At 46.5% G+C, this 25063-nt stretch overlaps 1 protein-coding gene across 3 annotated transcripts in view; it reads left to right on the top strand.

Annotated features, from left to right (window-relative positions):
* The window catches only part of LOC115122708 (cyclin-dependent kinase-like 5), a 300065-nt gene that overhangs the window by 54040 nt on the left and 220962 nt on the right, over positions 1-25063 (top strand). For all 3 annotated transcript variants that reach the window (XR_010461060.1, XM_065009456.1, XM_065009455.1), the window contains exons 4-7: positions 9584-9629; positions 12095-12231; positions 12373-12493; positions 13013-13072. Coding sequence is in view for 2 of the 3 variants with exons in the window: in XM_065009456.1 (XP_064865528.1) it covers positions 9584-9629; positions 12095-12231; positions 12373-12493; positions 13013-13072 (364 nt within the window). In the remaining variant the exon portion in view is untranslated. The remainder of the gene's footprint in view (positions 1-9583; positions 9630-12094; positions 12232-12372; positions 12494-13012; positions 13073-25063) is intronic.

The raw sequence follows: 25063 nt of genomic DNA, 5'->3' as shown, positions 1-25063 counted from the left end.
TGTTGTATTCAGCATTTCACTGTGAGGTCTACTACACCTGTTGTATTCAGCATTTCACTGTGAGGTCTACTACACCTGTTGTATTCAGCATTTCACTGAGGTCTACTACACCTGTTGTATTCAGCATTTCACTGTGAGGTCTACTACACCTGTTGTATTCAGCATTTCACTGTGAGGTCTACTACACCTGTTGTATTCAGCATTTCACTGTGAGGTCTACTACACCTGTTGTATTCAGCATTTCACTGTGAGGTCTACTACACCTGTTGTATTCAGCATTTCACTGTGAGGTCTACTACACCTGTTGTATTCATCATTTCACTGTAAGGTCTACTACACCTGTTGTATTCAGCATTTCACTGTAAGGTCTACTACACCTGTTGTAATTCAGCATTTCACTGTGAGGTCTACTACACCTGTTGTATTCAGCATTTCACTGTGAGGTCTACTACACCTGTTGTATTCAGCATTTCACTGTGAGGTCTACTACACCTGTTGTATTCAGCATTTCACTGTGAGGTCTACTACACCTGTTGTATTCAGCATTTCACTGTGAGGTCTACTACACCTGTTGTATTCAGCATTTCACTGTGAGGTCTACTACACCTGTTGTATTCAGCATTTCACTGTGAGGTCTACTACACCTGTTGTATTCAGCATTTCACTGTAAGGTCTACTACACCTGTTGTATTCAGCATTTCACTGTGAGGTCTACTACACCTGTTGTATTCAGCATTTCACTGTGAGGTCTACTACACCTGTTGTATTCAGCATTTCACTGTGAGGTCTACTACACCTGTTGTATTCAGCATTTCACTGTGAGGTCTACTACACCTGTTGTATTCAGCATTTCACTGTGAGGTCTACTACACCTGTTGTATTCAGCATTTCACTGTGAGGTCTACTACACCTGTTGTATTCAGCATTTCACTGTGAGGTCTACTACACCTGTTGTATTCAGCATTTCACTGTGAGGTCTACTACACCTGTTGTATTCAGCATTTCACTGTGAGGTCTACTACACCTGTTGTATTCAGCATTTCACTGTGAGGTCTACTACACCTGTTGTATTCAGCATTTCACTGTAGGTCTACTACACCTGTTGTATTCAGCATTTCACTGTAAGGTCTACTACACCTGTTGTATTCAGCATTTCACTGTAAGGTCTACTACACCTGTTGTATTCAGCATTTCACTGTAAGGTCTACTACACCTGTTGTATTCAGCATTTCACTGTGAGGTCTACTACACCTGTTGTATTCAGCATTTCACTGTAAGGTCTACTACACCTGTTGTATTCAGCATTTCACTGTAAGGTCTACTACACCTGTTGTATTCAGCATTTCACTGTAAGGTCTACTACACCTGTTGTATTCAGCATTTCACTGTAAGGTCTACTACACCTGTTGTATTCAGCATTTCACTGTGAGGTCTACTACACCTGTTGTATTCAGCATTTCACTGTGAGGTCTACTACACCTGTTGTATTCAGCATTTCACTGTGAGGTCTACTACACCTGTTGTATTCAGCATTTCACTGTGAGGTCTACTACACCTGTTGTATTCAGCATTTCACTGTGAGGTCTACTACACCTGTTGTATTCAGCATTTCACTGTGAGGTCTACTACACCTGTTGTATTCAGCATTTCACTGTAAGGTCTACTACACCTGTTGTATTCAGCATTTCACTGTGAGGTCTACTACACCTGTTGTATTCAGCATTTCACTGTAAGGTCTACTACACCTGTTGTATTCAGCATTTCACTGTGAGGTCTACTACACCTGTTGTATTCAGCATTTCACTGTGAGGTCTACTACACCTGTTGTATTCAGCATTTCACTGTGAGGTCTACTACACCTGTTGTATTCAGCATTTCACTGTGAGGTCTACTACACCTGTTGTATTCAGCATTTCACTGTGAGGTCTACTACACCTGTTGTATTCAGCATTTCACTGTGAGGTCTACTACACCTGTTGTATTCAGCATTTCACTGTGAGGTCTACTACACCTGTTGTATTCAGCATTTCACTGTGAGGTCTACTACACCTGTTGTATTCGGCATTTCACTGTGAGGTCTACTACACCTGTTGTATTCGGCATTTCACTGTGAGGTCTTACACCTGTTGTATTCGGCATTTCACTGTGAGGTCTACTACACCTGTTGTATTCAGCATTTCACTGTGAGGTCTACTACACCTGTTGTATTCAGCATTTCACTGTGAGGTCTACTACACCTTTGTATTCAGCATTTCACTGTAAGGTCTACTACACCTGTTGTATTCAGCATTTCACTGTAAGGTCTACTACACCTGTTGTATTCAGCATTTCACTGTAATCTACTACCCTGTTGTAATCAGCATTTCACTGTAAGGTCTACTACACCTGTTGTATTCAGCATTTCACTGTGAGGTCTACTACACCTGTTGTATTCAGCATTTCACTGTAAGGTCTACTACACCTGTTGTATTCAGCATTTCACTGTAAGGTCTACTACACCTGTTGTATTCAGCATTTCACTGTAAGGTCTACTACACCTGTTGTATTCAGCATTTCACTGTAAGGTCTACACACCTGTTGTATTCAGCATTTCACTGAACTACTACACCTGTTTATTCAGCATTTCACTGTAGGTCTAACACCTGTTGTATTCAGCATTTCACTGTGAGGTCTACTCACCTGTTGTATTCAGCATTTCACTGTAAGGTCTACTACACCTGTTGTATTCAGCATTTCACTGTAAGGTCTACTACACCTGTTGTATTCATCATTTCACTGAGGTCTACTACACCTGTTTTATTCAGCATTTCACTATAAGGTCTACTACACCTGTTGTATTCAGCATTTCACTGTGAGGTCTACTACACCTGTTGTATTCAGCATTTCACTGTAAGGTCTACTACACCTGTTGTATTCAGCATTTCACTGTGAGGTCTACTACACCTGTTGTATTCAGCATTTCACTGTGAGGTCTACTACACCTGTTGTATTCAGCATTTCACTGTGAGGTCTACTACACCTGTTGTATTCAGCATTTCACTGTAAGGTCTTCCGGGTTGGAGCGATCTGGTCGCATCCGCGCTTCGGTCTGCAGGTTGTATAACTTTTTCATTACATTTCATTACATTTCATTATAGTACAACGGTCTGATTTGTCTAATCTTAGCAATTTCCTCTTAGCTAGCTACATAGTCGTCGTTGTATCAAAGATAATTGCGTAATTATCGTATTTCGTCGTCTCCTATCGTCGTCTCCTATCTGTCGTCTCCGATCTGTCCAACACGTTCACCGTCTACCGTAGCACTGTAGTACTATCACACTCAACTGAACGTCTTGATTAGTGTAGTGTTAGCTAGCTACATAGCTAGCTACATAGTTGTCTTTGCTGTCTTCGTATCCAAGATAATTGTGTAGCTTAGAGTGTGGAGTCTTAGAGTGATAATTGCGTTATTATCGTATTTCGTCGCCCTCCTATCTGCCTAGCAGCTAGCCAGCTAGCATACGTTCACCGGCTGGTAGCACTGTAGTAACTATCACACTCAACTGAACGACTTGATTAGTGTAGTGTTAGCTAGCCATAGTTGTCTTTGGTCTTCGTCCAAGATAATTGTGTAGCTTAGAGTCTTAGGTGATAATTGCGTTATTATCGTATTTCGTCGCCCTCCTATCTGCCTAGCAGCTAGCCAGCTAGCATGTTCACCCAATAGCACTGTAGTAACTATCACACTCAAAAGACTTGATTAGTGTAGTATTAGATAATACATAGTTGTCTTTGCTGTTTTCGTTCCAAGATAACTGTGTAGTTTAGAGTGAGTCTTAGAGTGATTATCTTAATTCACCGAGGTTAGCTAGCAGCTATTTTGACATTCTACAGGTAGTATTTTTTCACTTCATTTCATTACAGTCCCAACGGTGTGATTTGTTTGATCGTAGCTAGCTACATAGCCTACATAGCCGTCTTTGTTTCAAAGATAATTGTGTAGTCTAGAGCGATTTTCTGGTTAGCTAGCCAGCTATTGTCGTTTCTTAACGCAACGTAACGTAACCAACACTGCTAGCTAGCCAGCTCTTGATGGCATTGTAGAAACTTCACACTGGTATTGATTAGGGTAGTGTCAACAACGCAGCTAGCCTACCCCAGCAGTACTTGATCATTTTAATCATTTTAGTCAATTAGTTCTTATTTAACTTTTGTTTCGGACGTGTAGTCCACTTGTCATTCCAATCTTTGTTTTGCCTGTCAACTATGTGTCTGTCTATCCCTGTTCTCTCCTCTCTGCACAGACCATACAAACGCCAGGACACACCGCATGGCCGCAGCCACCCTAATCTGGTGGTCCCAGCGCGCACGACCCACGTGGAGTTCCAGGTCTCCGGTAGCCTCTGGAACTGCCGATCTGCGGCCAACAAGGCAGAGTTCATCTCAGCCTATGTCTCCCTCCAGTCCCTCGACTTCTTGGCTCTGACGGAAACATGGATCACCACAGACAACACCGCTTACTGCTCTCTCTTCGTCCGCCCACGTGCTGCGCACACCCCGAGAGCTTCTGGTCAGCGTGGTGGTGGCACCGGGATCCTCATCTCTCCCAAGTGGTCATTCTCTCTTTCTCCCCTTACCCATCTGTCTATCGCCTCCTTGAATTCCATGCTGTCACAGTTACAGCCCTTTCAAGCTTAACATCCTTATCATTTATCGCCCTCCAGGTTCCTCGGAGGTTCATCAATGAGCTTGATGCCTTGATAAGCTCCTTTCCTGAGGACGGCTCACCTCTCACAGTTCTGGGCGACTTTAACCTCCCCACGCCTACCTTTGACTCATTCCTCTCTGCCTCCTTCTTTCCACTCCTCTCCTCTTTTGACCTCACCCTCTCACCTTCCCCCCTACTCACAAGGCAGGCAATACGCTCGACCTCATCTTTACTAGATGCTGTTCCTCCACTAACCTCATTGCAACTCCTCCAAGTCTCCGACCACTACCTTGTATCCTTTTCCCTCTCGCTCTCATCCAACACTTCCCACACTGCCCCTACTCGGATGGTATCGCGCCGTCCCAACCTTCGCTCTCTCTCCCCCGCTACTCTCTCCTCTTCCATCCTATCATCTCTTCCCTCTGCTCAAACCTTCTCCAACCTATCTCCTGATTCTGCCTCCTCAACCCTCCTCTCCTCCCTTTCTGCATCCTTTGACTCTCTATGTCCCCTATCCTCCAGGCCGGCTGGTCCTCCCCTCCCGCTCCGTGGCTCGATGACTCATTGCGGCTCACAGAACAGGGCTCCGGGCAGCCGAGCGGAAATGGAGGAAAACTCGCCTCCTGCGGACCTGACATCCTTTCACTCCCTCCTCTCTACATTTTCCTCCTCTGTCTCTGCTGCTAAAGCCACTTTCTACCACTCTAAATTCCAAGCATCTGCCTCTAACCCTAGGAAGCTCTTTGCCACCTTCTCCTCCCTCTTGAATCCTCCTCCCCCTCCCCCCTCCTCCCTCTCTGCAGATGACTTCCCATTTTGAAAAGAAGGTCGGACATCCGATCCTCGTTTTAAGTCAAACGACACCGCTGGTTCTGCTCACACTGCCCTACCCTGTGCTCTGACCTCTTTCTCCTCTCTCTCCAGATGACATCTCGCGTCTTGTGACGGCCGGCCGCCCAACAACCTGCCCGCTTGACCCTATCCCCTCCTCTCTTCTCCAGACCATCTCCGGTGACCTTCTCCCTTACCTCACCTCGCTCATCAACTCATCCCTGACCGCTGGCTACGTCCCTCCCGTCTTCAGAGAGCGAGAGTTGCACCCCTTCTGAAAAAACCTACACTCGATCCCTCCGATGTCAACAACTACAGACCAGTATCCCTTCTTTCTTTTCTCTCCAAAACTCTTGAACGTGCCAGGCCAGCTCTCCCGCTATCTCTCTCAGAATGACCTTCTTGATCCAAATCAGTCAGGTTTCAAGACTAGTCATTCAACTGAGACTGCTCTTCAGTATCACGGAGGCGCTCCGTGCTAAAGCTAACTCTCTCTCCTCTGCTCTCATCCTTCTAGACCTATCGGCTGCCTTCGATACTGTGAACCATCAGATCCTCCTCTCCACCCTCTCCGAGTTGGGCATCTCCGGCGCGGCCCACGCTTGGTTGCGTCCTACCTGACAGGTCGCTCCTACCAGGTGGCGTGGCGAGAATCCGTCTCCTCACCACGTGCTCTCACCACTGGTGTCCCCCAGGGCTCTGTTCTAGGCCCTCTCCTATTCTCGCTATACACCAGTCACTTGGCTCTGTCATAACCTCACATGGTCTCTCCTATCATTGCTATGCAGACGACACACAATTAATCTTCTCCTTTCCCCCTTCTGACGACCAGGTGGCGAATCGCATCTCTGCATGTCTGGCAGACATATCAGTGTGGATGACGGATCATCACCTCAAGCTGAACTCGGCAAGACGGAGCTGCTCTTCCTCCCGGGAAGGACTGCCCGTCCATGATCTCGCCATCACGGTTGACAACTCCATTGTGTCCTCGTCCCAGAGCGCTAAGAACCTTGGCGTGATCCTGGACAACACCCTGTCGTTCTCAAATAACATCAAGGCGGTGGCCCGTTCCTGCGGTTCATGCTCTACAACATCCGCAGAGTACGACCCTGCCTCACACAGGAAGCGGCGCAGGTCCTAATCCAGGCACTTGTCATCTCCCGTCTGGATTACTGCAACTCGCTGTTGGCTGGGCTCCCTGCCTGTGCCATTAAACCCCTGTCATCCAGAACGCCACAGCCCGTCTGGTGTTCAACCTTCCCAAGTTCTCTCACGTCACCGCTCCTCCGCTCTCTCCACTGGCTTCCAGTTGAAGCTCGCATCCGCTACAAGACCATGGTGCTTGCCTACGGAGCTGTGAGGGAACGGCACCTCACTACCTCCAGGCTCTGATCAGGCCCTGACCCAAACAAGGGCACTGTGTTCATCCACCTCTGGCCTGCTTTTCCTCCCTACCACTGAGGAAGTACAGTTCCCGCTCAGCCCAGTCAAAACTGTTCGCTGTCTGGCCCCCAATGGTGGAACAAACTCCCTCACGACGCCAGGACAGCGGAGTCAATCACCACCTTCCGGAGACACCTGAAACCCCACCTCTTTAAGGAATACCTAGGATAGGATAAAGTAATCCTTCTCCCCTCCCCCCTTAAAAGACCTAGATGCACTATTGTAAAGTGGCTGTTCCACTGGATGTCATAAGGTGAAAGCACCAATTTGTAAGTCGCTCTGGATAAGAGCGTCTGCTAAATGACTTAAATGTAAATGTTTAAATGTTAAATGTTACTACACCTGTTGTATTCAGCATTTCACTGTAAGGTCTACTACACCTGTTGTATTCAGCATTTCACTGTGAGGTCTACTACACCTGTTGTATTCAGCATTTCACTGTGAGGTCTACTACACCTGTTGTATTCAGCATTTCACTGTGAGGTATACTACACCTGTTGTATTCAGCATTTCACTGTAAGGTCTACTACACCTGTTGTATTCAGCATTTCACTGTGAGGTCTACTACACCTGTTGTATTCATCATTTCACTGTATCTACTACACCTGTCTGTCTTTCACTGTATCTACTACACCTGTTGTATTCAGCATTTCACTGAGGTCTACTACACCTGTTGTATTCAGCATTTCACTGTAAGGTCTACTACACCTGTTGTATTCAGCATTTCACTGTGAGGTCTACTACACTGGTTGTATTCAGCATTTCACTGTAAGGTCTACTACACCTGTTGTATTCATCATTTCACTGAGGGGTTCTCCTTTGTGGGTTCTCCTGCCTGTCCTCTCTTCCTGTCTGTCTTTATTTGTATTTACAGATGGCATACAAGTTTGTTATTAAGGCACACGAAAGTTCACATGTTCCAGAAGGCATTTCTCATTTTGAATAAAAACAAGTTTACGTTCTAACAACTCTCCTGTGAAGTAGTGACTCACGACATGCGCCTAGTTTCCTCAAACGGGTCACATATATACAAAAGTATGTGGACACTCCTTCAAATGAGTGGATTTGGCTTTTTCAGCCACAACCGTTGCTATAAAATCGAACACACAGCCTTGTAATCTCCATAGACAAACATTGGCAGTAGAATGGCCTTACTCAGTGACTTCCAAGTGGATCCGTCATAGGATGCCAACTTTCCAAAAAGTCAGTTTGTCACATTTCTGCCCTGCTAGAGCTGTCTAGGTTAACTTTTAGTGCTGTTATTGTGAAGTTAAAATGTCTAGGAGAAACAACGGCTCAGTCCTGAAGTGGAAGGCCACACAAGCTCACAGAACAAGACTGCCGAGTGCTGAAGCGCGTCCTCGGTTGCAACACTCGCTATCGAGTTCCAAACTGCCTCTGGAAGCAATCTCAGCATCAGAACTATACGTCTGGAGCTTCACGAAATGGAATTCCGTTTCTGAGCATCCGTACATTAGCCTAATATCACCATGCGCAATGCCAAATGTCGGCTGGAGTGACGTAAAGCTTGCCGCCATTGGACTCTGGAGCAGTGGAAACACGTTCTCTGGAGTGATGAATCACGCTTCACCCCTGGCAGTCCGAAGGACAGATCTGGGTTTGGCGGATGCCAGGAGAACGCTACCTGCCCCAATGCATAGTGCCCACTGTAAAGTTTGGTGTAAGAGGAATGATGGTTTTGGGCTGTTTGATGTTTCGGGTCCCTTAGTTCCAGTGAAGGGAAATCTTAACGCTACAGCATACAATGACATTCTAGATGATTCTGTGCTTCCATCTTTGTAGCAACAGTTTGGGGAAGGCCCCTTCGTGTGAGTGCCTGTGCTGCGTGTTTTTGCCTTCGTGCCCTTGTGGATTGCGCAGATGATTATGGGTCTCGTCCCGTGTGTTGATCATTGTGTGCTTGTGTTATTTATTTTGTTTGGGATTCAACACTTTGTTTTGTGTTTGGTCTTCATCCCTGTGCGTTTACACGGCACCCCGGAGCGTGTGCGGACAGGACGGGCTCTAGTGAGCGTGTGCGGCCAGGACAGGCTCTAGTGAGCGTGTGCGGACAGGACGGGCTCTAGTGAGCGTGTGCGGCCAGGACAGGCTCTAGTGAGCGTGTGCGGCCAGGACAGGCTCTAGTGAGCGTGTGCGGACAGGACGGGCTCTAGTGAGCGTGTGCGGACAGGACTGGCTCTAGTGAGCGTGTGCGGCCAGGACAGGCTCTAGTGAGCGTGTGCGGCCAGGACGGGCTCTAGTGAGCGTGTGCGGCCAGGACGGGCTCTAGTGAGCGTGTGCGGCCAGGACGGGCTCTAGTGAGCGTGTGCGGCCAGGACGGGCTCTAGTGAGCGTGTGCGGCCAGGACGGGCTCTAGTGAGCGTGTGCGGACAGGACGGGCTCTAGTGAGCGTGTGCGGACAGGACGGCTCTAGTGAGCGTGTGCGGAGAGGACGGGCTCTAGTGAGCGTGTGCGGACAGGACGGGCTCTAGTGAGCGTGTGCGGACAGGACGGGCTCTAGTGAGCGTGTGCGGACAGGACGGGCTCTAGTGAGCGTGTGCAGACAGTCTTCTGAGCAGCAGGGCTGGCACCTTATCATACTTTTCTCTCTCTTCACTACAGGAGACCAATGAGATTGTGGCCATTAAGAAGTTCAAGGACAGTGAAGGTAAGAGGCCTGTATTTAATCAGGAAATCATTCATATTAAGTCCTGTGATAAAGAATGCTGATTTGATCCAGCCAAACCCGTCTTCTGTTATGGGTGGGTGTCTGTCTGTCTCTTCTCATCCTCTCTGTATCTTCTTTCCTGTCTGTCTCTTCTCATCCTCTGTATCTTCTCTCCTGTCTGTCTTCTCATCCTCTGTATCTTCTCTCCTGTCTGTCTTCTCATCCTCTGTATCTTCTCTCCTGTCTGTCTTCTCATCCTCTGTATCTTCTCTCCTGTCTGTCTTCTCATCCTCTGTATCTTCTCTCCTGTCTGTCTTCTCATCCTCTGTATCTTCTCTCCTGTCTGTCTTCTCATCCTCTGTATCTTCTCTCCTGTCTGTCTTCTCATCCTCTGTATCTTCTCTCCTGTCTGTCTTCTCATCCTCTGTATCTTCTCTCCTGTCTGTATCTTCTCATCCTCTGTATCTTCTCTCCTGTCTGTCTCTTCTCATCCTCTCTGTGTCTTCTCTCCTGTCTGTCTCTTTCTCCACTCCTCTTCCTGTCTGTCTCCACTCCTCTCTTCCTGTCTGTCTCCACTCCTCTCTTACTGTCTGTCTCCACTCCTCTCTTACTGTCTTTCTCCACTCCTCTTCCTGTCTGTCTCCACTCCTCTCTTCCTGTCTGTCTCCACTCCTCTCTTACTGTCTGTCTCCACTCCCCTCTTACTGTCTTTCTCCACTCCTCTTCCTGTCTGTCTCCACTCCTCTCTTACTGTCTTTCTCCACTCCTCTTCCTGTCTGTCTCCACTCCTCTCTTCCTGTCTTTCTCCACTCCTCTTCCTGTCTGTCTCCACTCCTCTCTTCCTGTCTGTCTCCACTTCTCTTCCTGTCTGTCTCCACTCCTCTCTTACTGTCTTTCTCCACTCCTCTTCCTGTCTGTCTCCACTCCTCTCTTACTGTCTTTCTCCACTCCTCTCTTCCTGTCTGTCTCCACTCCTCTCTTCCTGTCTGTCTCCACTCCTCTCTTACTGTCTGTCTCCACTCCTCTCTTAATGTCTGTCTCCACTCCTCTCTTCCTGTCTGTCTCCTCTCTTCCTGTCTGTCTCCTCTCCTCTCTTCCTGTCTGTCTCCTCTCCTCTCTTCCTGTCTGTCTCCACTCCTCTCTTCCTGTCTGTCTCCACTCCTCTCTTCCTGTCTTTCTAACCTCCTCTTCTTGTCTGTCTCCACTCCTCTCTTCCTGTCTGTCTCCACTCCTCTCTTCCTGTCTGTCTGTCTCCTCTCCTCTCTTCCTGTCTGTCTCCTCTCCTGTCTTCCTGTCTTTCTCCACTCCTCTTCCTGTCTGTTCTCTCCTCTCTTCCTGTCTGTCTCCACTCCTCTCTTCCTGTCTGTCTCCACTCCTCTCTTCCTGTCTGTCTCCACTCCTCTCTTCCTGTCTGTCTCCTCTCCTCTCTTCCTGTCTGTCTCCACTCCTCTTTCCTGTCTGTCTCCACTCCTCTTCCTGTCTGTCTCCACTCCTCTTCCTGTCTGTCTCCACTCCTCTCTTCCTGTCTGTCTCCACTCCTCTCTTCCTGTCTGTCTGTCTCCACTCCTCTCTTCCTGTCTGTCTGTCTCCACTCCTCTCTTCCTGTCTGTCTGTCTCCACTCCTCTCTTCCTGTCTGTCTGTCTCCACTCCTCTCTTCCTGTCTGTCTGTCTCCACTCCTCTCTTCCTGTCTTTCTAACCTCCTCTTCTTGTCTGTCTTCACTCCTCTCTTCCTGTCTGTCTCCACTCCTCTCTTCCTGTCTGTCTGTCTCCTCTCCTCTCTTCCTGTCTGTCTCCTCTCCTGTCTTACTGTCTTTCTCCACTCCTCTTCCTGTTTGTCCTCTCTTCCTGTCTTTCTCCACTCCTCTCTTCCTGTCTTACTCCTCTCTTCCTGTCTTTCTCCACTCATCTTCCTGTCTTTCTCCACTCCTCTTCCTGTCTGTTCTCTCCTCTCTTCCTGTCTGTCTCCACTCCTCTCTTACTGTCTTTCTCCACTCCTCTCCTCTCTTCCTGTCTGTCCCCTCTCCTCTTCCTGTCTGTTCTCTCCTCTCTTCCTGTCTGTTCTCTCCTCTCTTACTGTCTTTCTCCACTCCTCTCTTCCTGTCTGTCTCCTCTCTTCCTGTCTGTCTCCTCTCCTCTCTTCCTGTCTGTCTCCTCTCCTCTCTTCCTGTCTTTCTCCTCTCCTCTCTTCCTGTCTGTCTCCTCTCCTCTCTTCCTGTCTGTCTCCACTCCTCTCTTCCTGTCTGTCTCCTCTCCTCTCTTCCTGTCTGATCTCTCCTCTCTTCCTGTCTGTCTCCACTCCTCTCTTCCCGTCTGTTCTCTCCACTCCTCCTGTCTGTCTTCTCTTCCTGTCTGCCCTCTCCTCTCTTCCCGTCTGTTCTCTCCTCTCATCCTGTCTGTCTCCACTCCTCTCTTCTTGTCTGTCTGTCTCACTCCTCTCTTCCTGTCGGTCTCTCCTTTCCCCAGAGAATGAGGAGGTTAAGGAGACCACACTCCGTGAGCTGAAGATGCTCCGAACCTTGAAGCAGGAGAATATCGTGGAGCTGAAGGAAGCCTTCCGCAGGAGGGGGAAACTCTACCTGGTGTTTGAGTATGTAGAGAAGGTAAGACTAACTTGTAGTCTCCTGCAGTGAATATTGATTATATCTCAGAAGACTTATGAAGCCTTTAAATTATAGTTTAGATGTTGATCAAATAAATAGTCCAGGAGATTGATACTGATCCCTTCTGTTGGTCTCTTGTAGAACATGCTGGAGCTGCTGGAGGAGCTTCCTAACGGAGTGCCGTCTGATAAAGTCAGGACCTACATCTACCAGCTGATCAAAGCTATCCATTGGTGTCATAAGAACGACATTGTCCACCGGGGTAAGGAGACATGATGCTTTAGGAACCAGAACCAATTAACACACCTTTAATATACCAGAGCCTCAGCCTTCCATTAGGCCCTAGTGCACACTCTTCAGGTAATATGAAGTCCCAACATTCCTCCGTCTGCCATGACATCTTTTCTGGTTTGATAGTTTAATAGTCTGTTCAGTGTCTCAGATGATGAGAGCTTGTTAGCTAACCCTAACCCATATCCCCTCACTATGACCTGACTTAGGGTTAGCTAACCCTAACCCATATCCCCTCACTATGACCTGACTTAGGGTTAGCTAACCCTAACCCATATCCCCTCACTATGACCTGACTTAGGGTTAGCTAACCCTAACCCATATCCCCTCACTATGACCTGACTTAGGGTTAGCTAACCCTAACCCATATCCCCTCACTATGACCTGAATTAGGGTTAGCTAACCCTAACCCATATCCCCTCACTCCTGTCTATCTCTGTCTCTGTCTTATCTCTCTCTCCCTCCTTTGTCTCTGTCTCTCTCTCCTCAGATATAAAGCCAGAGAACCTTCTAATCAGTTCTGATGACATCCTCAAGCTATGTGACTTCGGTGAGCAGAGCAACCTGTCTGTCTGTCATCTTCATTCAGTCAGTAACAGCACCAACCTGTTAGTGAATCTTTAGTCTCTACTGTTTTACCTGTATCAACTGTCCTTAGCCATTAACATGTTGATTTAAGTTCCTATAGAAACAGCTAGTCTTCATATGGAGTTATGTTAGCCTGTCTTCTCTGGAAGGTTAGTGTCTGTCTGACACTCCGACTCACTCACTCACTCACTCACTCACTCACTCACTCACTCACTCACTCACTCACTCACTCACTCACTCACTCACTCACTCACTCACTCACTCACTCACTCACTCACTCACTCACACTCCGAGCCTCAGCAGGTTGTCAGTCTCTCACCAAAGATTGGCAACATAATGTCAGACACCATATGTTGACACACAGCTCTCCTCATTCCATGTGGACACACAGCTCTCCTCATTCCATGTGGACACAGAGCTCTCCTCATTCCATGTGGACACACAGCTCTCCTCATTCCATGTGGACACAGAGCTCTCCTCATTCCATGTGGACACAGAGCTCTCCTCATTCAATGTGGTCTTGGGGTGGTACCAGACACTATGATAGTCAGGTTGGTGTTGGGTGGTACCAGACACTATGTTATATAGTCAGGTTGGTGTTGGGTGGTACCAGACACTATGTTATATAGTCAGGTTGGTGTTGGGTGGTACCAGACACTATGTTATATAGTCAGGTTGGTGTTGGGTGGTACCAGACACTATGATAATCAGGTTGGTGTTCTGGTGGTACCAGACACTATGATAATCAGGTTGGTGTTCTGGTGGTACCAGACACTATGATATATAGTCAGGTTGGTGTTGGGTGGTACCAGACACTATGATATATAGTCAGGTTGGTGTTCTGGTGGTACCAGACACTATGATATATAGTCAGGTTGGTGTTCTGGTGGTACCAGACACTATGATATATAGTCAGGTTGGTGTTGGGTGGTACCAGACACTATGATATATAGTCAGGTTGGTGTTCTGGTGGTACCAGACACTATGTTATATAGTCAGGTTGGTGTTGGGTGGTACCAGACACTATGTTATATAGTCAGGTTGGTGTTGGGTGGTACCAGACACTATGTTATATAGTCAGGTTGGTGTTGGGTGGTACCAGACACTATGATAATCAGGTTGGTGTTCTGGTGGTACCAGACACTATGATAATCAGGTTGGTGTTCTGGTGGTACCAGACACTATGATATATAGTCAGGTTGGTGTTGGGTGGTACCAGACACTATGATATATAGTCAGGTTGGTGTTCTGGTGGTACCAGACACTATGATATATAGTCAGGTTGGTGTTCTGGTGGTACCAGACACTATGTTATATAGTCAGGTTGGTGTTCTGGTGGTACCAGACACTGATATATAGTCAGGTTGGTGTTGGGTGGTACCAGACACTATGATATATAGTCAGGTTGGTGTTCTGCTGGTACCAGACACTATGTTATATAGTCAGGTTGGTGTTGGGTGGTACCAGACATTATGATAGTCAGGTTGGTGTTCTGGTGGTACCAGACACTGATATATAGTCAGGTTGGTGTTGGGTGGTACCAGACACTATGATATATAGTCAGGTTGGTGTTCTGCTGGTACCAGACACTATGTTATATAGTCAGGTTGGTGTTGGGTGGTACCAGACATTATGATAGTCAGGTTGGTGTTCTGGTGGTACCAGCCACTATGATATATAGTCAGGTTGGTGTTCTGGTGGTACCAGACACTATGTTATATAGTCAGGTTGGTGTTCTGGTGGTACCAGACACTATGATATATAGTCAGGTTGGTGTTCTGGTGGTACCAGACACTATGTTATATAGTCAGGTTGGTGTTGGGTGGTACCAGACACTATGTTATTCAGGTTGGTGTTCTGGTGGTACCAGACACTATGATATTCAGGTTGGTGTTCTGGTGGTACCAGACACTATGATATATAGTCAGGTTGGTGTTCTGCTGGTACCAGACACTATGTTATATAGTCAGGTTGGTGTTGGGTGGTACCAGACACTATGATAGTCAGGTTGGTGTTCTGGTGGTACCAGACACTATGATATATAGTCAGGTTGGTGTTCTGGTGGTACCAGACACTATGATAGTCAGGTTGGTGTTCCTGTGGCACCAGGCACTATGATAGTCAGGTTGGTGTTGGGTGGTACCAGACACTATGTTATATAGTCAGGTTGGTGTTCTGGTGGTACCAGACACTATGATATTCAGGTTGGTGTTCTGGTGGTACCAGACACTATGATAGTCAGGTTGGTGTTGGGTGGTACCAGACACTATGATATATAGTCAGGTTGGTGTTGGGTGGTACCAGACACTATGATATTCAGGTTGGTGTTCTGGTGGTACCAGACACTATGATATATAGTCAGGTTGGTGTTGGGTGGTACCAGACACTATGATAGTCAGGTTGGTGTTGGGTGGTACCAGACACTATGATATTCAGGTTGGTGTTCTGGTGGTACCAGACACTATGATATATAGTCAGGTTGGTGTTCTGGTGGTACCAGACACTATGATAGTCAGGTTGGTGTTGGGTGGTACCAGACACTATGTTATATAGTCAGGTTGGTGTTGGATGGTACCAGACACTATGATATATAGTCAGGTTGGTGTTGGGTGGTACCAGACACTATGATATATAGTCAGGTTGGTGTTCTGGTGGTACGAGACACTATGATATATAGTCAGGTTGGTGTTCTGGTGGTACCAGACACTATGATAGTCAGGTTGGTGTTGGGTGGTACCAGACACTATGATATATAGTCAGGTTGGTGTTCTGGTGGTACCAGACACTATGATATATAGTCAGGTTGGTGTTCTGGTGGTACCAGACACTATGATAGTCAGGTTGGTGTTGGGTGGTACCAGACACTATGTTATATAGTCAGGTTGGTGTTGGGTGGTACCAGACACTATGATATATAGTCAGGTTGGTGTTGGGTGGTACCAGACACTATGATATATAGTCAGGTTGGTGTTCTGGTGGTACGAGACACTATGATATATAGTCAGGTTGGTGTTCTGGTGGTACCAGACACTATGATAGTCAGGTTGGTGTTGGGTGGTACCAGACACTATGATATATAGTCAGGTTGGTGTTCTGGTGGTACCAGACACTATGATATATAGTCAGGTTGGTGTTCTGGTGGTACCAGACACTATGTTATATAGTCAGGTTGGTGTTCTGGTGGTACCAGACACTGATATATAGTCAGGTTGGTGTTGGGTGGTACCAGACACTATGATATATAGTCAGGTTGGTGTTCTGCTGGTACCAGACACTATGTTATATAGTCAGGTTGGTGTTGGGTGGTACCAGACATTATGATAGTCAGGTTGGTGTTCTGGTGGTACCAGCCACTATGATATATAGTCAGGTTGGTGTTCTGGTGGTACCAGACACTATGTTATATAGTCAGGTTGGTGTTCTGGTGGTACCAGACACTATGATATATAGTCAGGTTGGTGTTCTGGTGGTACCAGACACTATGTTATATAGTCAGGTTGGTGTTGGGTGGTACCAGACACTATGATAGTCAGGTTGGTGTTGGGTGGTACCAGACACTATGTTATTCAGGTTGGTGTTCTGGTGGTACCAGACACTATGATATTCAGGTTGGTGTTCTGGTGGTACCAGACACTATGATATATAGTCAGGTTGGTGTTCTGCTGGTACCAGACACTATGTTATATAGTCAGGTTGGTGTTGGGTGGTACCAGACACTATGATAGTCAGGTTGGTGTTCTGGTGGTACCAGACACTATGATATATAGTCAGGTTGGTGTTCTGGTGGTACCAGACACTATGATAGTCAGGTTGGTGTTGGGTGGTACCAGACACTATGTTATATAGTCAGGTTGGTGTTCTGGTGGTACCAGACACTATGATATTCAGGTTGGTGTTCTGGTGGTACCAGACACTATGATAGTCAGGTTGGTGTTGGGTGGTACCAGACACTATGATATATAGTCAGGTTGGTGTTGGGTGGTACCAGACACTATGATATTCAGGTTGGTGTTCTGGTGGTACCAGACACTATGATATATAGTCAGGTTGGTGTTGGGTGGTACCAGACACTATGATAGTCAGGTTGGTGTTGGGTGGTACCAGACACTATGATATTCAGGTTGGTGTTCTGGTGGTACCAGACACTATGATATATAGTCAGGTTGGTGTTCTGGTGGTACCAGACACTATGATAGTCAGGTTGGTGTTGGGTGGTACCAGACACTATGTTATATAGTCAGGTTGGTGTTGGATGGTACCAGACACTATGATATATAGTCAGGTTGGTGTTGGGTGGTACCAGACACTATGATATTCAGGTTGGTGTTCTGGTGGTACCAGACACTATGATATATAGTCAGGTTGGTGTTGGGTGGTACCAGACACTATGATAGTCAGGTTGGTGTTGGGTGGTACCAGACACTATGATATTCAGGTTGGTGTTCTGGTGGTACCAGACACTATGATATATAGTCAGGTTGGTGTTCTGGTGGTACCAGACACTATGATAGTCAGGTTGGTGTTGGGTGGTACCAGACACTATGTTATATAGTCAGGTTGGTGTTGGATGGTACCAGACACTATGATATATAGTCAGGTTGGTGTTGGGTGGTACCAGACACTATGATATATAGTCAGGTTGGTGTTCTGGTGGTACGAGACACTATGATATATAGTCAGGTTGGTGTTCTGGTGGTACCAGACACTATGATAGTCAGGTTGGTGTTGGGTGGTACCAGACACTATGATATATAGTCAGGTTGGTGTTCTGGTGGTACCAGACACTATGATATATAGTCAGGTTGGTGTTCTGGTGGTACCAGACACTATGATAGTCAGGTTGGTGTTAGGTGGTACCAGACACTATGTTATATAGTCAGGTTGGTGTTGGGTGGTACCAGACACTATGATATATAGTCAGGTTGGTGTTGGGTGGTACCAGACACTATGATATATAGTCAGGTTGGTGTTCTGGTGGTACGAGACACTATGATATATAGTCAGGTTGGTGTTCTGGTGGTACCAGACACTATGATAGTCAGGTTGGTGTTGGGTGGTACCAGACACTATGATATATAGTCAGGTTGGTGTTCTGGTGGTACCAGACACTATGATATATAGTCAGGTTGGTGTTGGGTGGTACCAGACACTATGATATATAGTCAGGTTGGTGTTCTGGTGGTACCAGACACTATGTTATATAGTCAGGTTGGTGTTGGGTGGTACCAGACACTATGATATATAGTCAGGTTGGTGTTGGGTGGTACCAGACACTATGATATATAGTCAGGTTGGTGTTATGGTGGTACCAGACACTAGACACTATGATATATAGTCAGGTTGGTGTTGGGTGGTACCAGACACTATGATAGTCAGGTTGGTGTTGGGTGGTACCAGACACTATGATATATAGTCAGGTTGGTGTTGGGTGGTACCAGACACTATGATATATAGTCAGGTTGGTGTTGGGTGGTACCAGACACTATGATATATAGTCAGGTTGGTGTTCTGGTGGTACCAGACACTATGATAGTCAGGTTGGTGTTCTGGTGGTACCAGACACTATGATATATAGTCAGGTTGGTGTTCTGGTGGTACCAGACACTATGATATATAGTCAGGTTGGTGTTCTGGTGGTACCAGACACTATGATAGTCAGGTTGGTGTTGGGTGGTACCAGACACTATGATAGTCAGGTTGGTGTTCTGGTGGTACCAGACACTGATATATAGTCAGGTTGGTGTTGGGTGGTACCAGACACTATGATAGTCAGGTTGGTGTTCTGGTGGTACCAGACACTATGATATATAGTCAGGTTGGTGTTCTGGTGGTACCAGACACTATGATATATAGTCAGGTTGGTGTTCTGGTGGTACCAGACACTATGATATATAGTCAGGTTGGTGTTGGGTGGTACCAGACACTATGATAGTCAGGTTGGTGTTGGGTGGTACCAGACACTATGATAGTCAGGTTGGTGTTGGGTGGTACCAGACACTATGTTATATAGTCAGGTTGGTGTTGGGTGGTACCAGACACTATGATAATCAGGTTGGTGTTGGGTGGTACCAGACACTATGATAGTCAGGTTGGTGTTCTGGTGGTACCAGACACTGATATATAGTCAGGTTGGTGTTGGGTGGTACCAGACACTATGATAGTCAGGTTGGTGTTCTGGTGGTACCAGACACTATGATATATAGTCAGGTTGGTGTTCTGGTGGTACCAGACACTATGATATATAGTCAGGTTGGTGTTGGGTGGTACCAGACACTATGATAGTCAGGTTGGTGTTCTGGTGGTACCAGACACTATGATAGTCAGGTTGGTGTTGGGTGGTACCAGACACTATGATAGTCAGGTTGGTGTTGGGTGGTACCAGACACTATGTTATATAGTCAGGTTGGTGTTGGGTGGTACCAGACACTATGATAATCAGGTTGGTGTTCTGGTGGTACCAGACACTATGATAATCAGGTTGGTGTTCTGGTGGTACCAGACACTATGATATATAGTCAGGTTGGTGTTGGGTGGTACCAGACACTATGATAGTCAGGTTGGTGTTCTGGTGGTACCAGACACTATGATATATAGTCAGGTTGGTGTTCTGGTGGTACCAGACACTATGATATATAGTCAGGTTGGTGTTGGGTGGTACCAGACACTATGATAGTCAGGTTGGTGTTCTGGTGGTACCAGACACTATGATAGTCAGGTTGGTGTTGGGTGGTACCAGACACTATGATAGTCAGGTTGGTGTTGGGTGGTACCAGACACTATGTTATATAGTCAGGTTGGTGTTGGGTGGTACCAGACACTATGATAATCAGGTTGGTGTTCTGGTGGTACCAGACACTATGATAATCAGGTTGGTGTTCTGGTGGTACCAGACACTATGATATATAGTCAGGTTGGTGTTGGGTGGTACCAGACACTATGATATATAGTCAGGTTGGTGTTCTGGTGGTACCAGACACTATGATATATAGTCAGGTTGGTGTTCTGGTGGTACCAGACACTATGTTATATAGTCAGGTTGGTGTTCTGGTGGTACCAGACACTGATATATAGTCAGGTTGGTGTTGGGTGGTACCAGACACTATGATATATAGTCAGGTTGGTGTTCTGCTGGTACCAGACACTATGTTATATAGTCAGGTTGGTGTTGGGTGGTACCAGACATTATGATAGTCAGGTTGGTGTTCTGGTGGTACCAGCCACTATGATATATAGTCAGGTTGGTGTTCTGGTGGTACCAGACACTATGTTATATAGTCAGGTTGGTGTTCTGGTGGTACCAGACACTATGATATATAGTCAGGTTGGTGTTCTGGTGGTACCAGACACTATGTTATATAGTCAGGTTGGTGTTGGGTGGTACCAGACACTATGATAGTCAGGTTGGTGTTGGGTGGTACCAGACACTATGTTATTCAGGTTGGTGTTCTGGTGGTACCAGACACTATGATATTCAGGTTGGTGTTCTGGTGGTACCAGACACTATGATATATAGTCAGGTTGGTGTTCTGCTGGTACCAGACACTATGTTATATAGTCAGGTTGGTGTTGGGTGGTACCAGACACTATGATAGTCAGGTTGGTGTTCTGGTGGTACCAGACACTATGATATATAGTCAGGTTGGTGTTCTGGTGGTACCAGACACTATGATATATAGTCAGGTTGGTGTTCTGGTGGTACCAGACACTATGATAGTCAGGTTGGTGTTGGGTGGTACCAGACACTATGATAATCAGGTTGGTGTTCTGGTGGTACCAGACACTGTTATATAGTCAGGTTGGTGTTGGGTGGTACCAGACACTATGATATATAGTCATGTTGGTGTTCTGGTGGTACCAGACACTATGATATATAATCAGGTTGGTGTTCTGGTGGTACCAGACACTATGATATATAGTCAGGTTGGTGTTCTGGTGGTACCAGACACTATGATATATAGTCAGGTTGGTGTTCTGGTGGTACCAGACACTATGATAGTCAGGTTGGTGTTGGGTGGTACCAGACACTATGATAGTCAGGTTGGTGTTCTGGTGGTACCAGACACTATGATATATAGTCAGGTTGGTGTTGGGTGGTACCAGACACTATGATAGTCAGGTTGGTGTTCTGGTGGTACCAGACACTATGATAGTCAGGTTGGTGTTCTGGTGGTACCAGACACTATGATAGTCAGGTTGGTGTTGGGTGGTACCAGACACTATGATAGTCAGGTTGGTGTTGGGTGGTACCAGACACTATGATAGTCAGGTTGGTGTTGGGTGGTACCAGACACTATGATATATAGTCAGGTTGGTGTTGGGTGGTACCAGACACTATGTTATATAGTCAGGTTGGTGTTGGGTGGTACCAGACACTATGATATATAGTCAGGTTGGTGTTCTGGTGGTACCAGACACTATGATATATAGTCAGGTTGGTGTTGGGTGGTACCAGACACTATGATAGTCAGGTTGGTGTTCTGGTGGTACCAGACACTATGATATATATTCAGGTTGGTGTTGGGTGGTACCAGACACTATGATAGTCAGGTTGGTGTTCTGGTGGTACCAAACACTATGATAGTCAGGTTGGTGTTGGGTGGTACCAGACACTATGATAGTCAGGTTGGTGTTGGGTGGTACCAGACACTATGATAGTCTGGTTGGTGTTCTGGTCGTACCAGACCCTATGCTAGTCAGGTTGGTGTTCTGGTGGTACCAGACACTATGATAGTCAGGTTGGTGTTCTGGTGGTACCAGACACTATGATATATAGTCAGGTTGGTGTTGGGTGGTACCAGACACTATGATATATAGTCAGGTTGGTGTTCTGGTGGTACCAGACACTATGATATATAGTCAGGTTGGTGTTGGGTGGTACCAGACACTATGATAGTCAGGTTGGTGTTCTGGTGGTACCAGACACTATGATAGTCAGGTTGGTGTTGGGTGGTACCAGACACTATGATAGTCAGGTTGGTGTTGGGTGGTACCAGACACTATGATAGTCAGGTTGGTGTTCTGGTGGTACCAGACACTATGATATATATAGTCAGGTTGGTGTTGGGTGGTACCAGACACTATGATATATAGTCAGGTTGGTGTTCTGGTGGTACCAGACACTATGATATATAGTCAGGTTGGTGTTGGGTGGTACCAGACACTATGATAGTCAGGTTGGTGTTCTGGTGGTACCAGACACTATGATATATAGTCAGGTTGGTGTTGGGTGGTACCAGACACTATGATATATAGTCAGGTTGGTGTTCTGGTGGTACCAGACACTATGATAGTCAGGTTGGTGTTGGGTGGTACCAGACACTATGATAGTCAGGTTGGTGTTCTGGTGGTACCAGACACTATGATAGTCAGGTTGGTGTTGGGTGGTACCAGACACTATGATAGTCAGGTTGGTGTTGGGTGGTACCAGACACTATGATAGTCAGGTTGGTGTTCTGGTGGTACCAGACACTATGATATATATAGTCAGGTTGGTGTTGGGTGGTACCAGACACTATGATATATAGTCAGGTTGGTGTTCTGGTGGTACCAGACACTATGATATATAGTCAGGTTGGTGTTGGGTGGTACCAGACACTATGATAGTCAGGTTGGTGTTCTGGTGGTACCAGACACTATGATATATAGTCAGGTTGGTGTTGGGTGGTACCAGACACTATGATAGTCAGGTTGGTGTTCTGGTGGTACCAAACACTATGATAGTCAGGTTGGTGTTGGGTGGTACCAGACACTATGATAGTCAGGTTGGTGTTGGGTGGTACCAGACACTATGATAGTCAGGTTGGTGTTCTGGTCAGGTTTGGTGTTCTGGTGGTACCAGACACTATGATAGTCAGGTTGGTGTTCTGGTGGTACCAGACACTATGATATATAGTCAGGTTGGTGTTGGGTGGTACCAGACACTATGATATATAGTCAGGTTGGTTTTCTGGTGGTACCAGACACTATGATATATAGTCAGGTTGGTGTTGGGTGGTACCAGACACTATGATAGTCAGGTTGGTGTTCTGGTGGTACCAGACACTATGATAGTCAGGTTGGTGTTGGGTGGTACCAGACACTAGATAGTCAGGTTGGTGTTTGGTGGTACCAGACACTACGATAGTCAGGTTGGTGTTGGGTGGTACCAGACACTATGATAGTCAGGTTGGTGTTGGGTGGTACCAGACACTATGATAGTCAGGTTGGTGTTGGGTGGTACCAGACACTATGATATATAGTCAGGTTGGTCTTCTGGTGGTACCAGACACTATGTTATATAGTCAGGTTGGTGTTGGGTGGTACCAGACACTATGATAGTCAGGTTGGTGTTGGGTGGTACCAGACACTATGATAGTCAGGTTAGTGTTCTGGTGGTACCAGACACTATGATAGTCAGGTTGGTGTTGGGTGGTACCAGACACTATGATAGTCAGGTTGGTGTTCTGGTGGTACCAGACACTATGATATATAGTCAGGTTGGTGTTGGGTGGTACCAGACACTATGATATATAGTCAGGTTGGTGTTGGGTGGTACCAGACACTATGATAGTCAGGTTGGTGTTCTGGTGGTACCAGACACTATGATATATAGTCAGGTTGGTGTTGGGTGGTACCAGACACTATGATAGTCAGGTTGGTGTTCTGGTGGTACCAGACACTATGATAGTCAGGTTGGTGTTCTGGTGGTACCAGACACTATGATAGTCAGGTTGGTGTTGGGTGGTACCAGACACTATGATAGTCAGGTTGGTGTTGGGTGGTACCAGACACTATGATATATAGTCAGGTTGGTGTTGGGTGGTACCAGACACTATGTTATATAGTCAGGTTGGTGTTCTGGTGGTACCAGACACTATGATATATAGTCAGGTTGGTGTTGGGTGGTACCAGACACTATGATATATAGTCAGGTTGGTGTTCTGGTGGTACCAGACTCTATGTTATATAGTCAGGTTGGTGTTGGGTGTTACCAGACACTATGATAGTCAGGTTGGTGTTCTGGTGGTACCAGACACTATGATATATAGTCAGGTTGGTGTTGGGTGGTACCAGACACTATGATAGTCAGGTTGGTGTTCTGGTGGTACCAGACACTATGATAGTCAGGTTGGTGTTCTGGTGGTACCAGACACTATGATAGTCAGGTTGGTGTTGGGTGGTACCAGACACTATGATAGTCAGGTTGGTGTTGGGTGGTACCAGACACTATGATATATAGTCAGGTTGGTTTTCTGGTGGTACCAGACACTATGATATATAGTCAGGTTGGTGTTGGGTGGTACCAGACACTATGATAGTCAGGTTGGTGTTCTGGTGGTACCAGACACTATGATAGTCAGGTTGGTGTTGGGTGGTACCAGACACTAGATAGTCAGGTTGGTGTTGGGTGGTAACAGACACTACGATAGTCAGGTTGGTGTTGGGTGGTACCAGACACTATGATAGTCAGGTTGGTGTTGGGTGGTACCAGACACTATGATATATAGTCAGGTTGGTGTTCTGGTGGTACCAGACACTATGATATATAGTCAGGTTGGTGTTGGGTGTTACCAGACACTATGATAGTCAGGTTGGTGTTCTGGTGGTACCAGACACTATGATATATAGTCAGGTTGGTGTTGGGTGGTACCAGACACTATGATAGTCAGGTTGGTGTTCTGGTGGTACCAGACACTATGATAGTCAGGTTGGTGTTCTGGTGGTACCAGACACTATGATAGTCAGGTTGGTGTTGGGTGGTACCAGACACTATGATAGTCAGGTTGGTGTTGGGTGGTACCAGACACTATGATATATAGTCAGGTTGGTTTTCTGGTGGTACCAGACACTATGATATATAGTCAGGTTGGTGTTGGGTGGTACCAGACACTATGATAGTCAGGTTGGTGTTCTGGTGGTACCAGACACTATGATAGTCAGGTTGGTGTTGGGTGGTACCAGACACTAGATAGTC

This window comes from Oncorhynchus nerka, linkage group LG25 (genome assembly GCF_034236695.1).
Source record: "Oncorhynchus nerka isolate Pitt River linkage group LG25, Oner_Uvic_2.0, whole genome shotgun sequence".
In the NCBI taxonomy this organism is placed as follows: domain Eukaryota; kingdom Metazoa; phylum Chordata; class Actinopteri; order Salmoniformes; family Salmonidae; genus Oncorhynchus; species Oncorhynchus nerka.
Note: the sequence above shows the minus strand (reverse complement) of the source record. Positions and strands in the feature narration are given on the sequence as shown.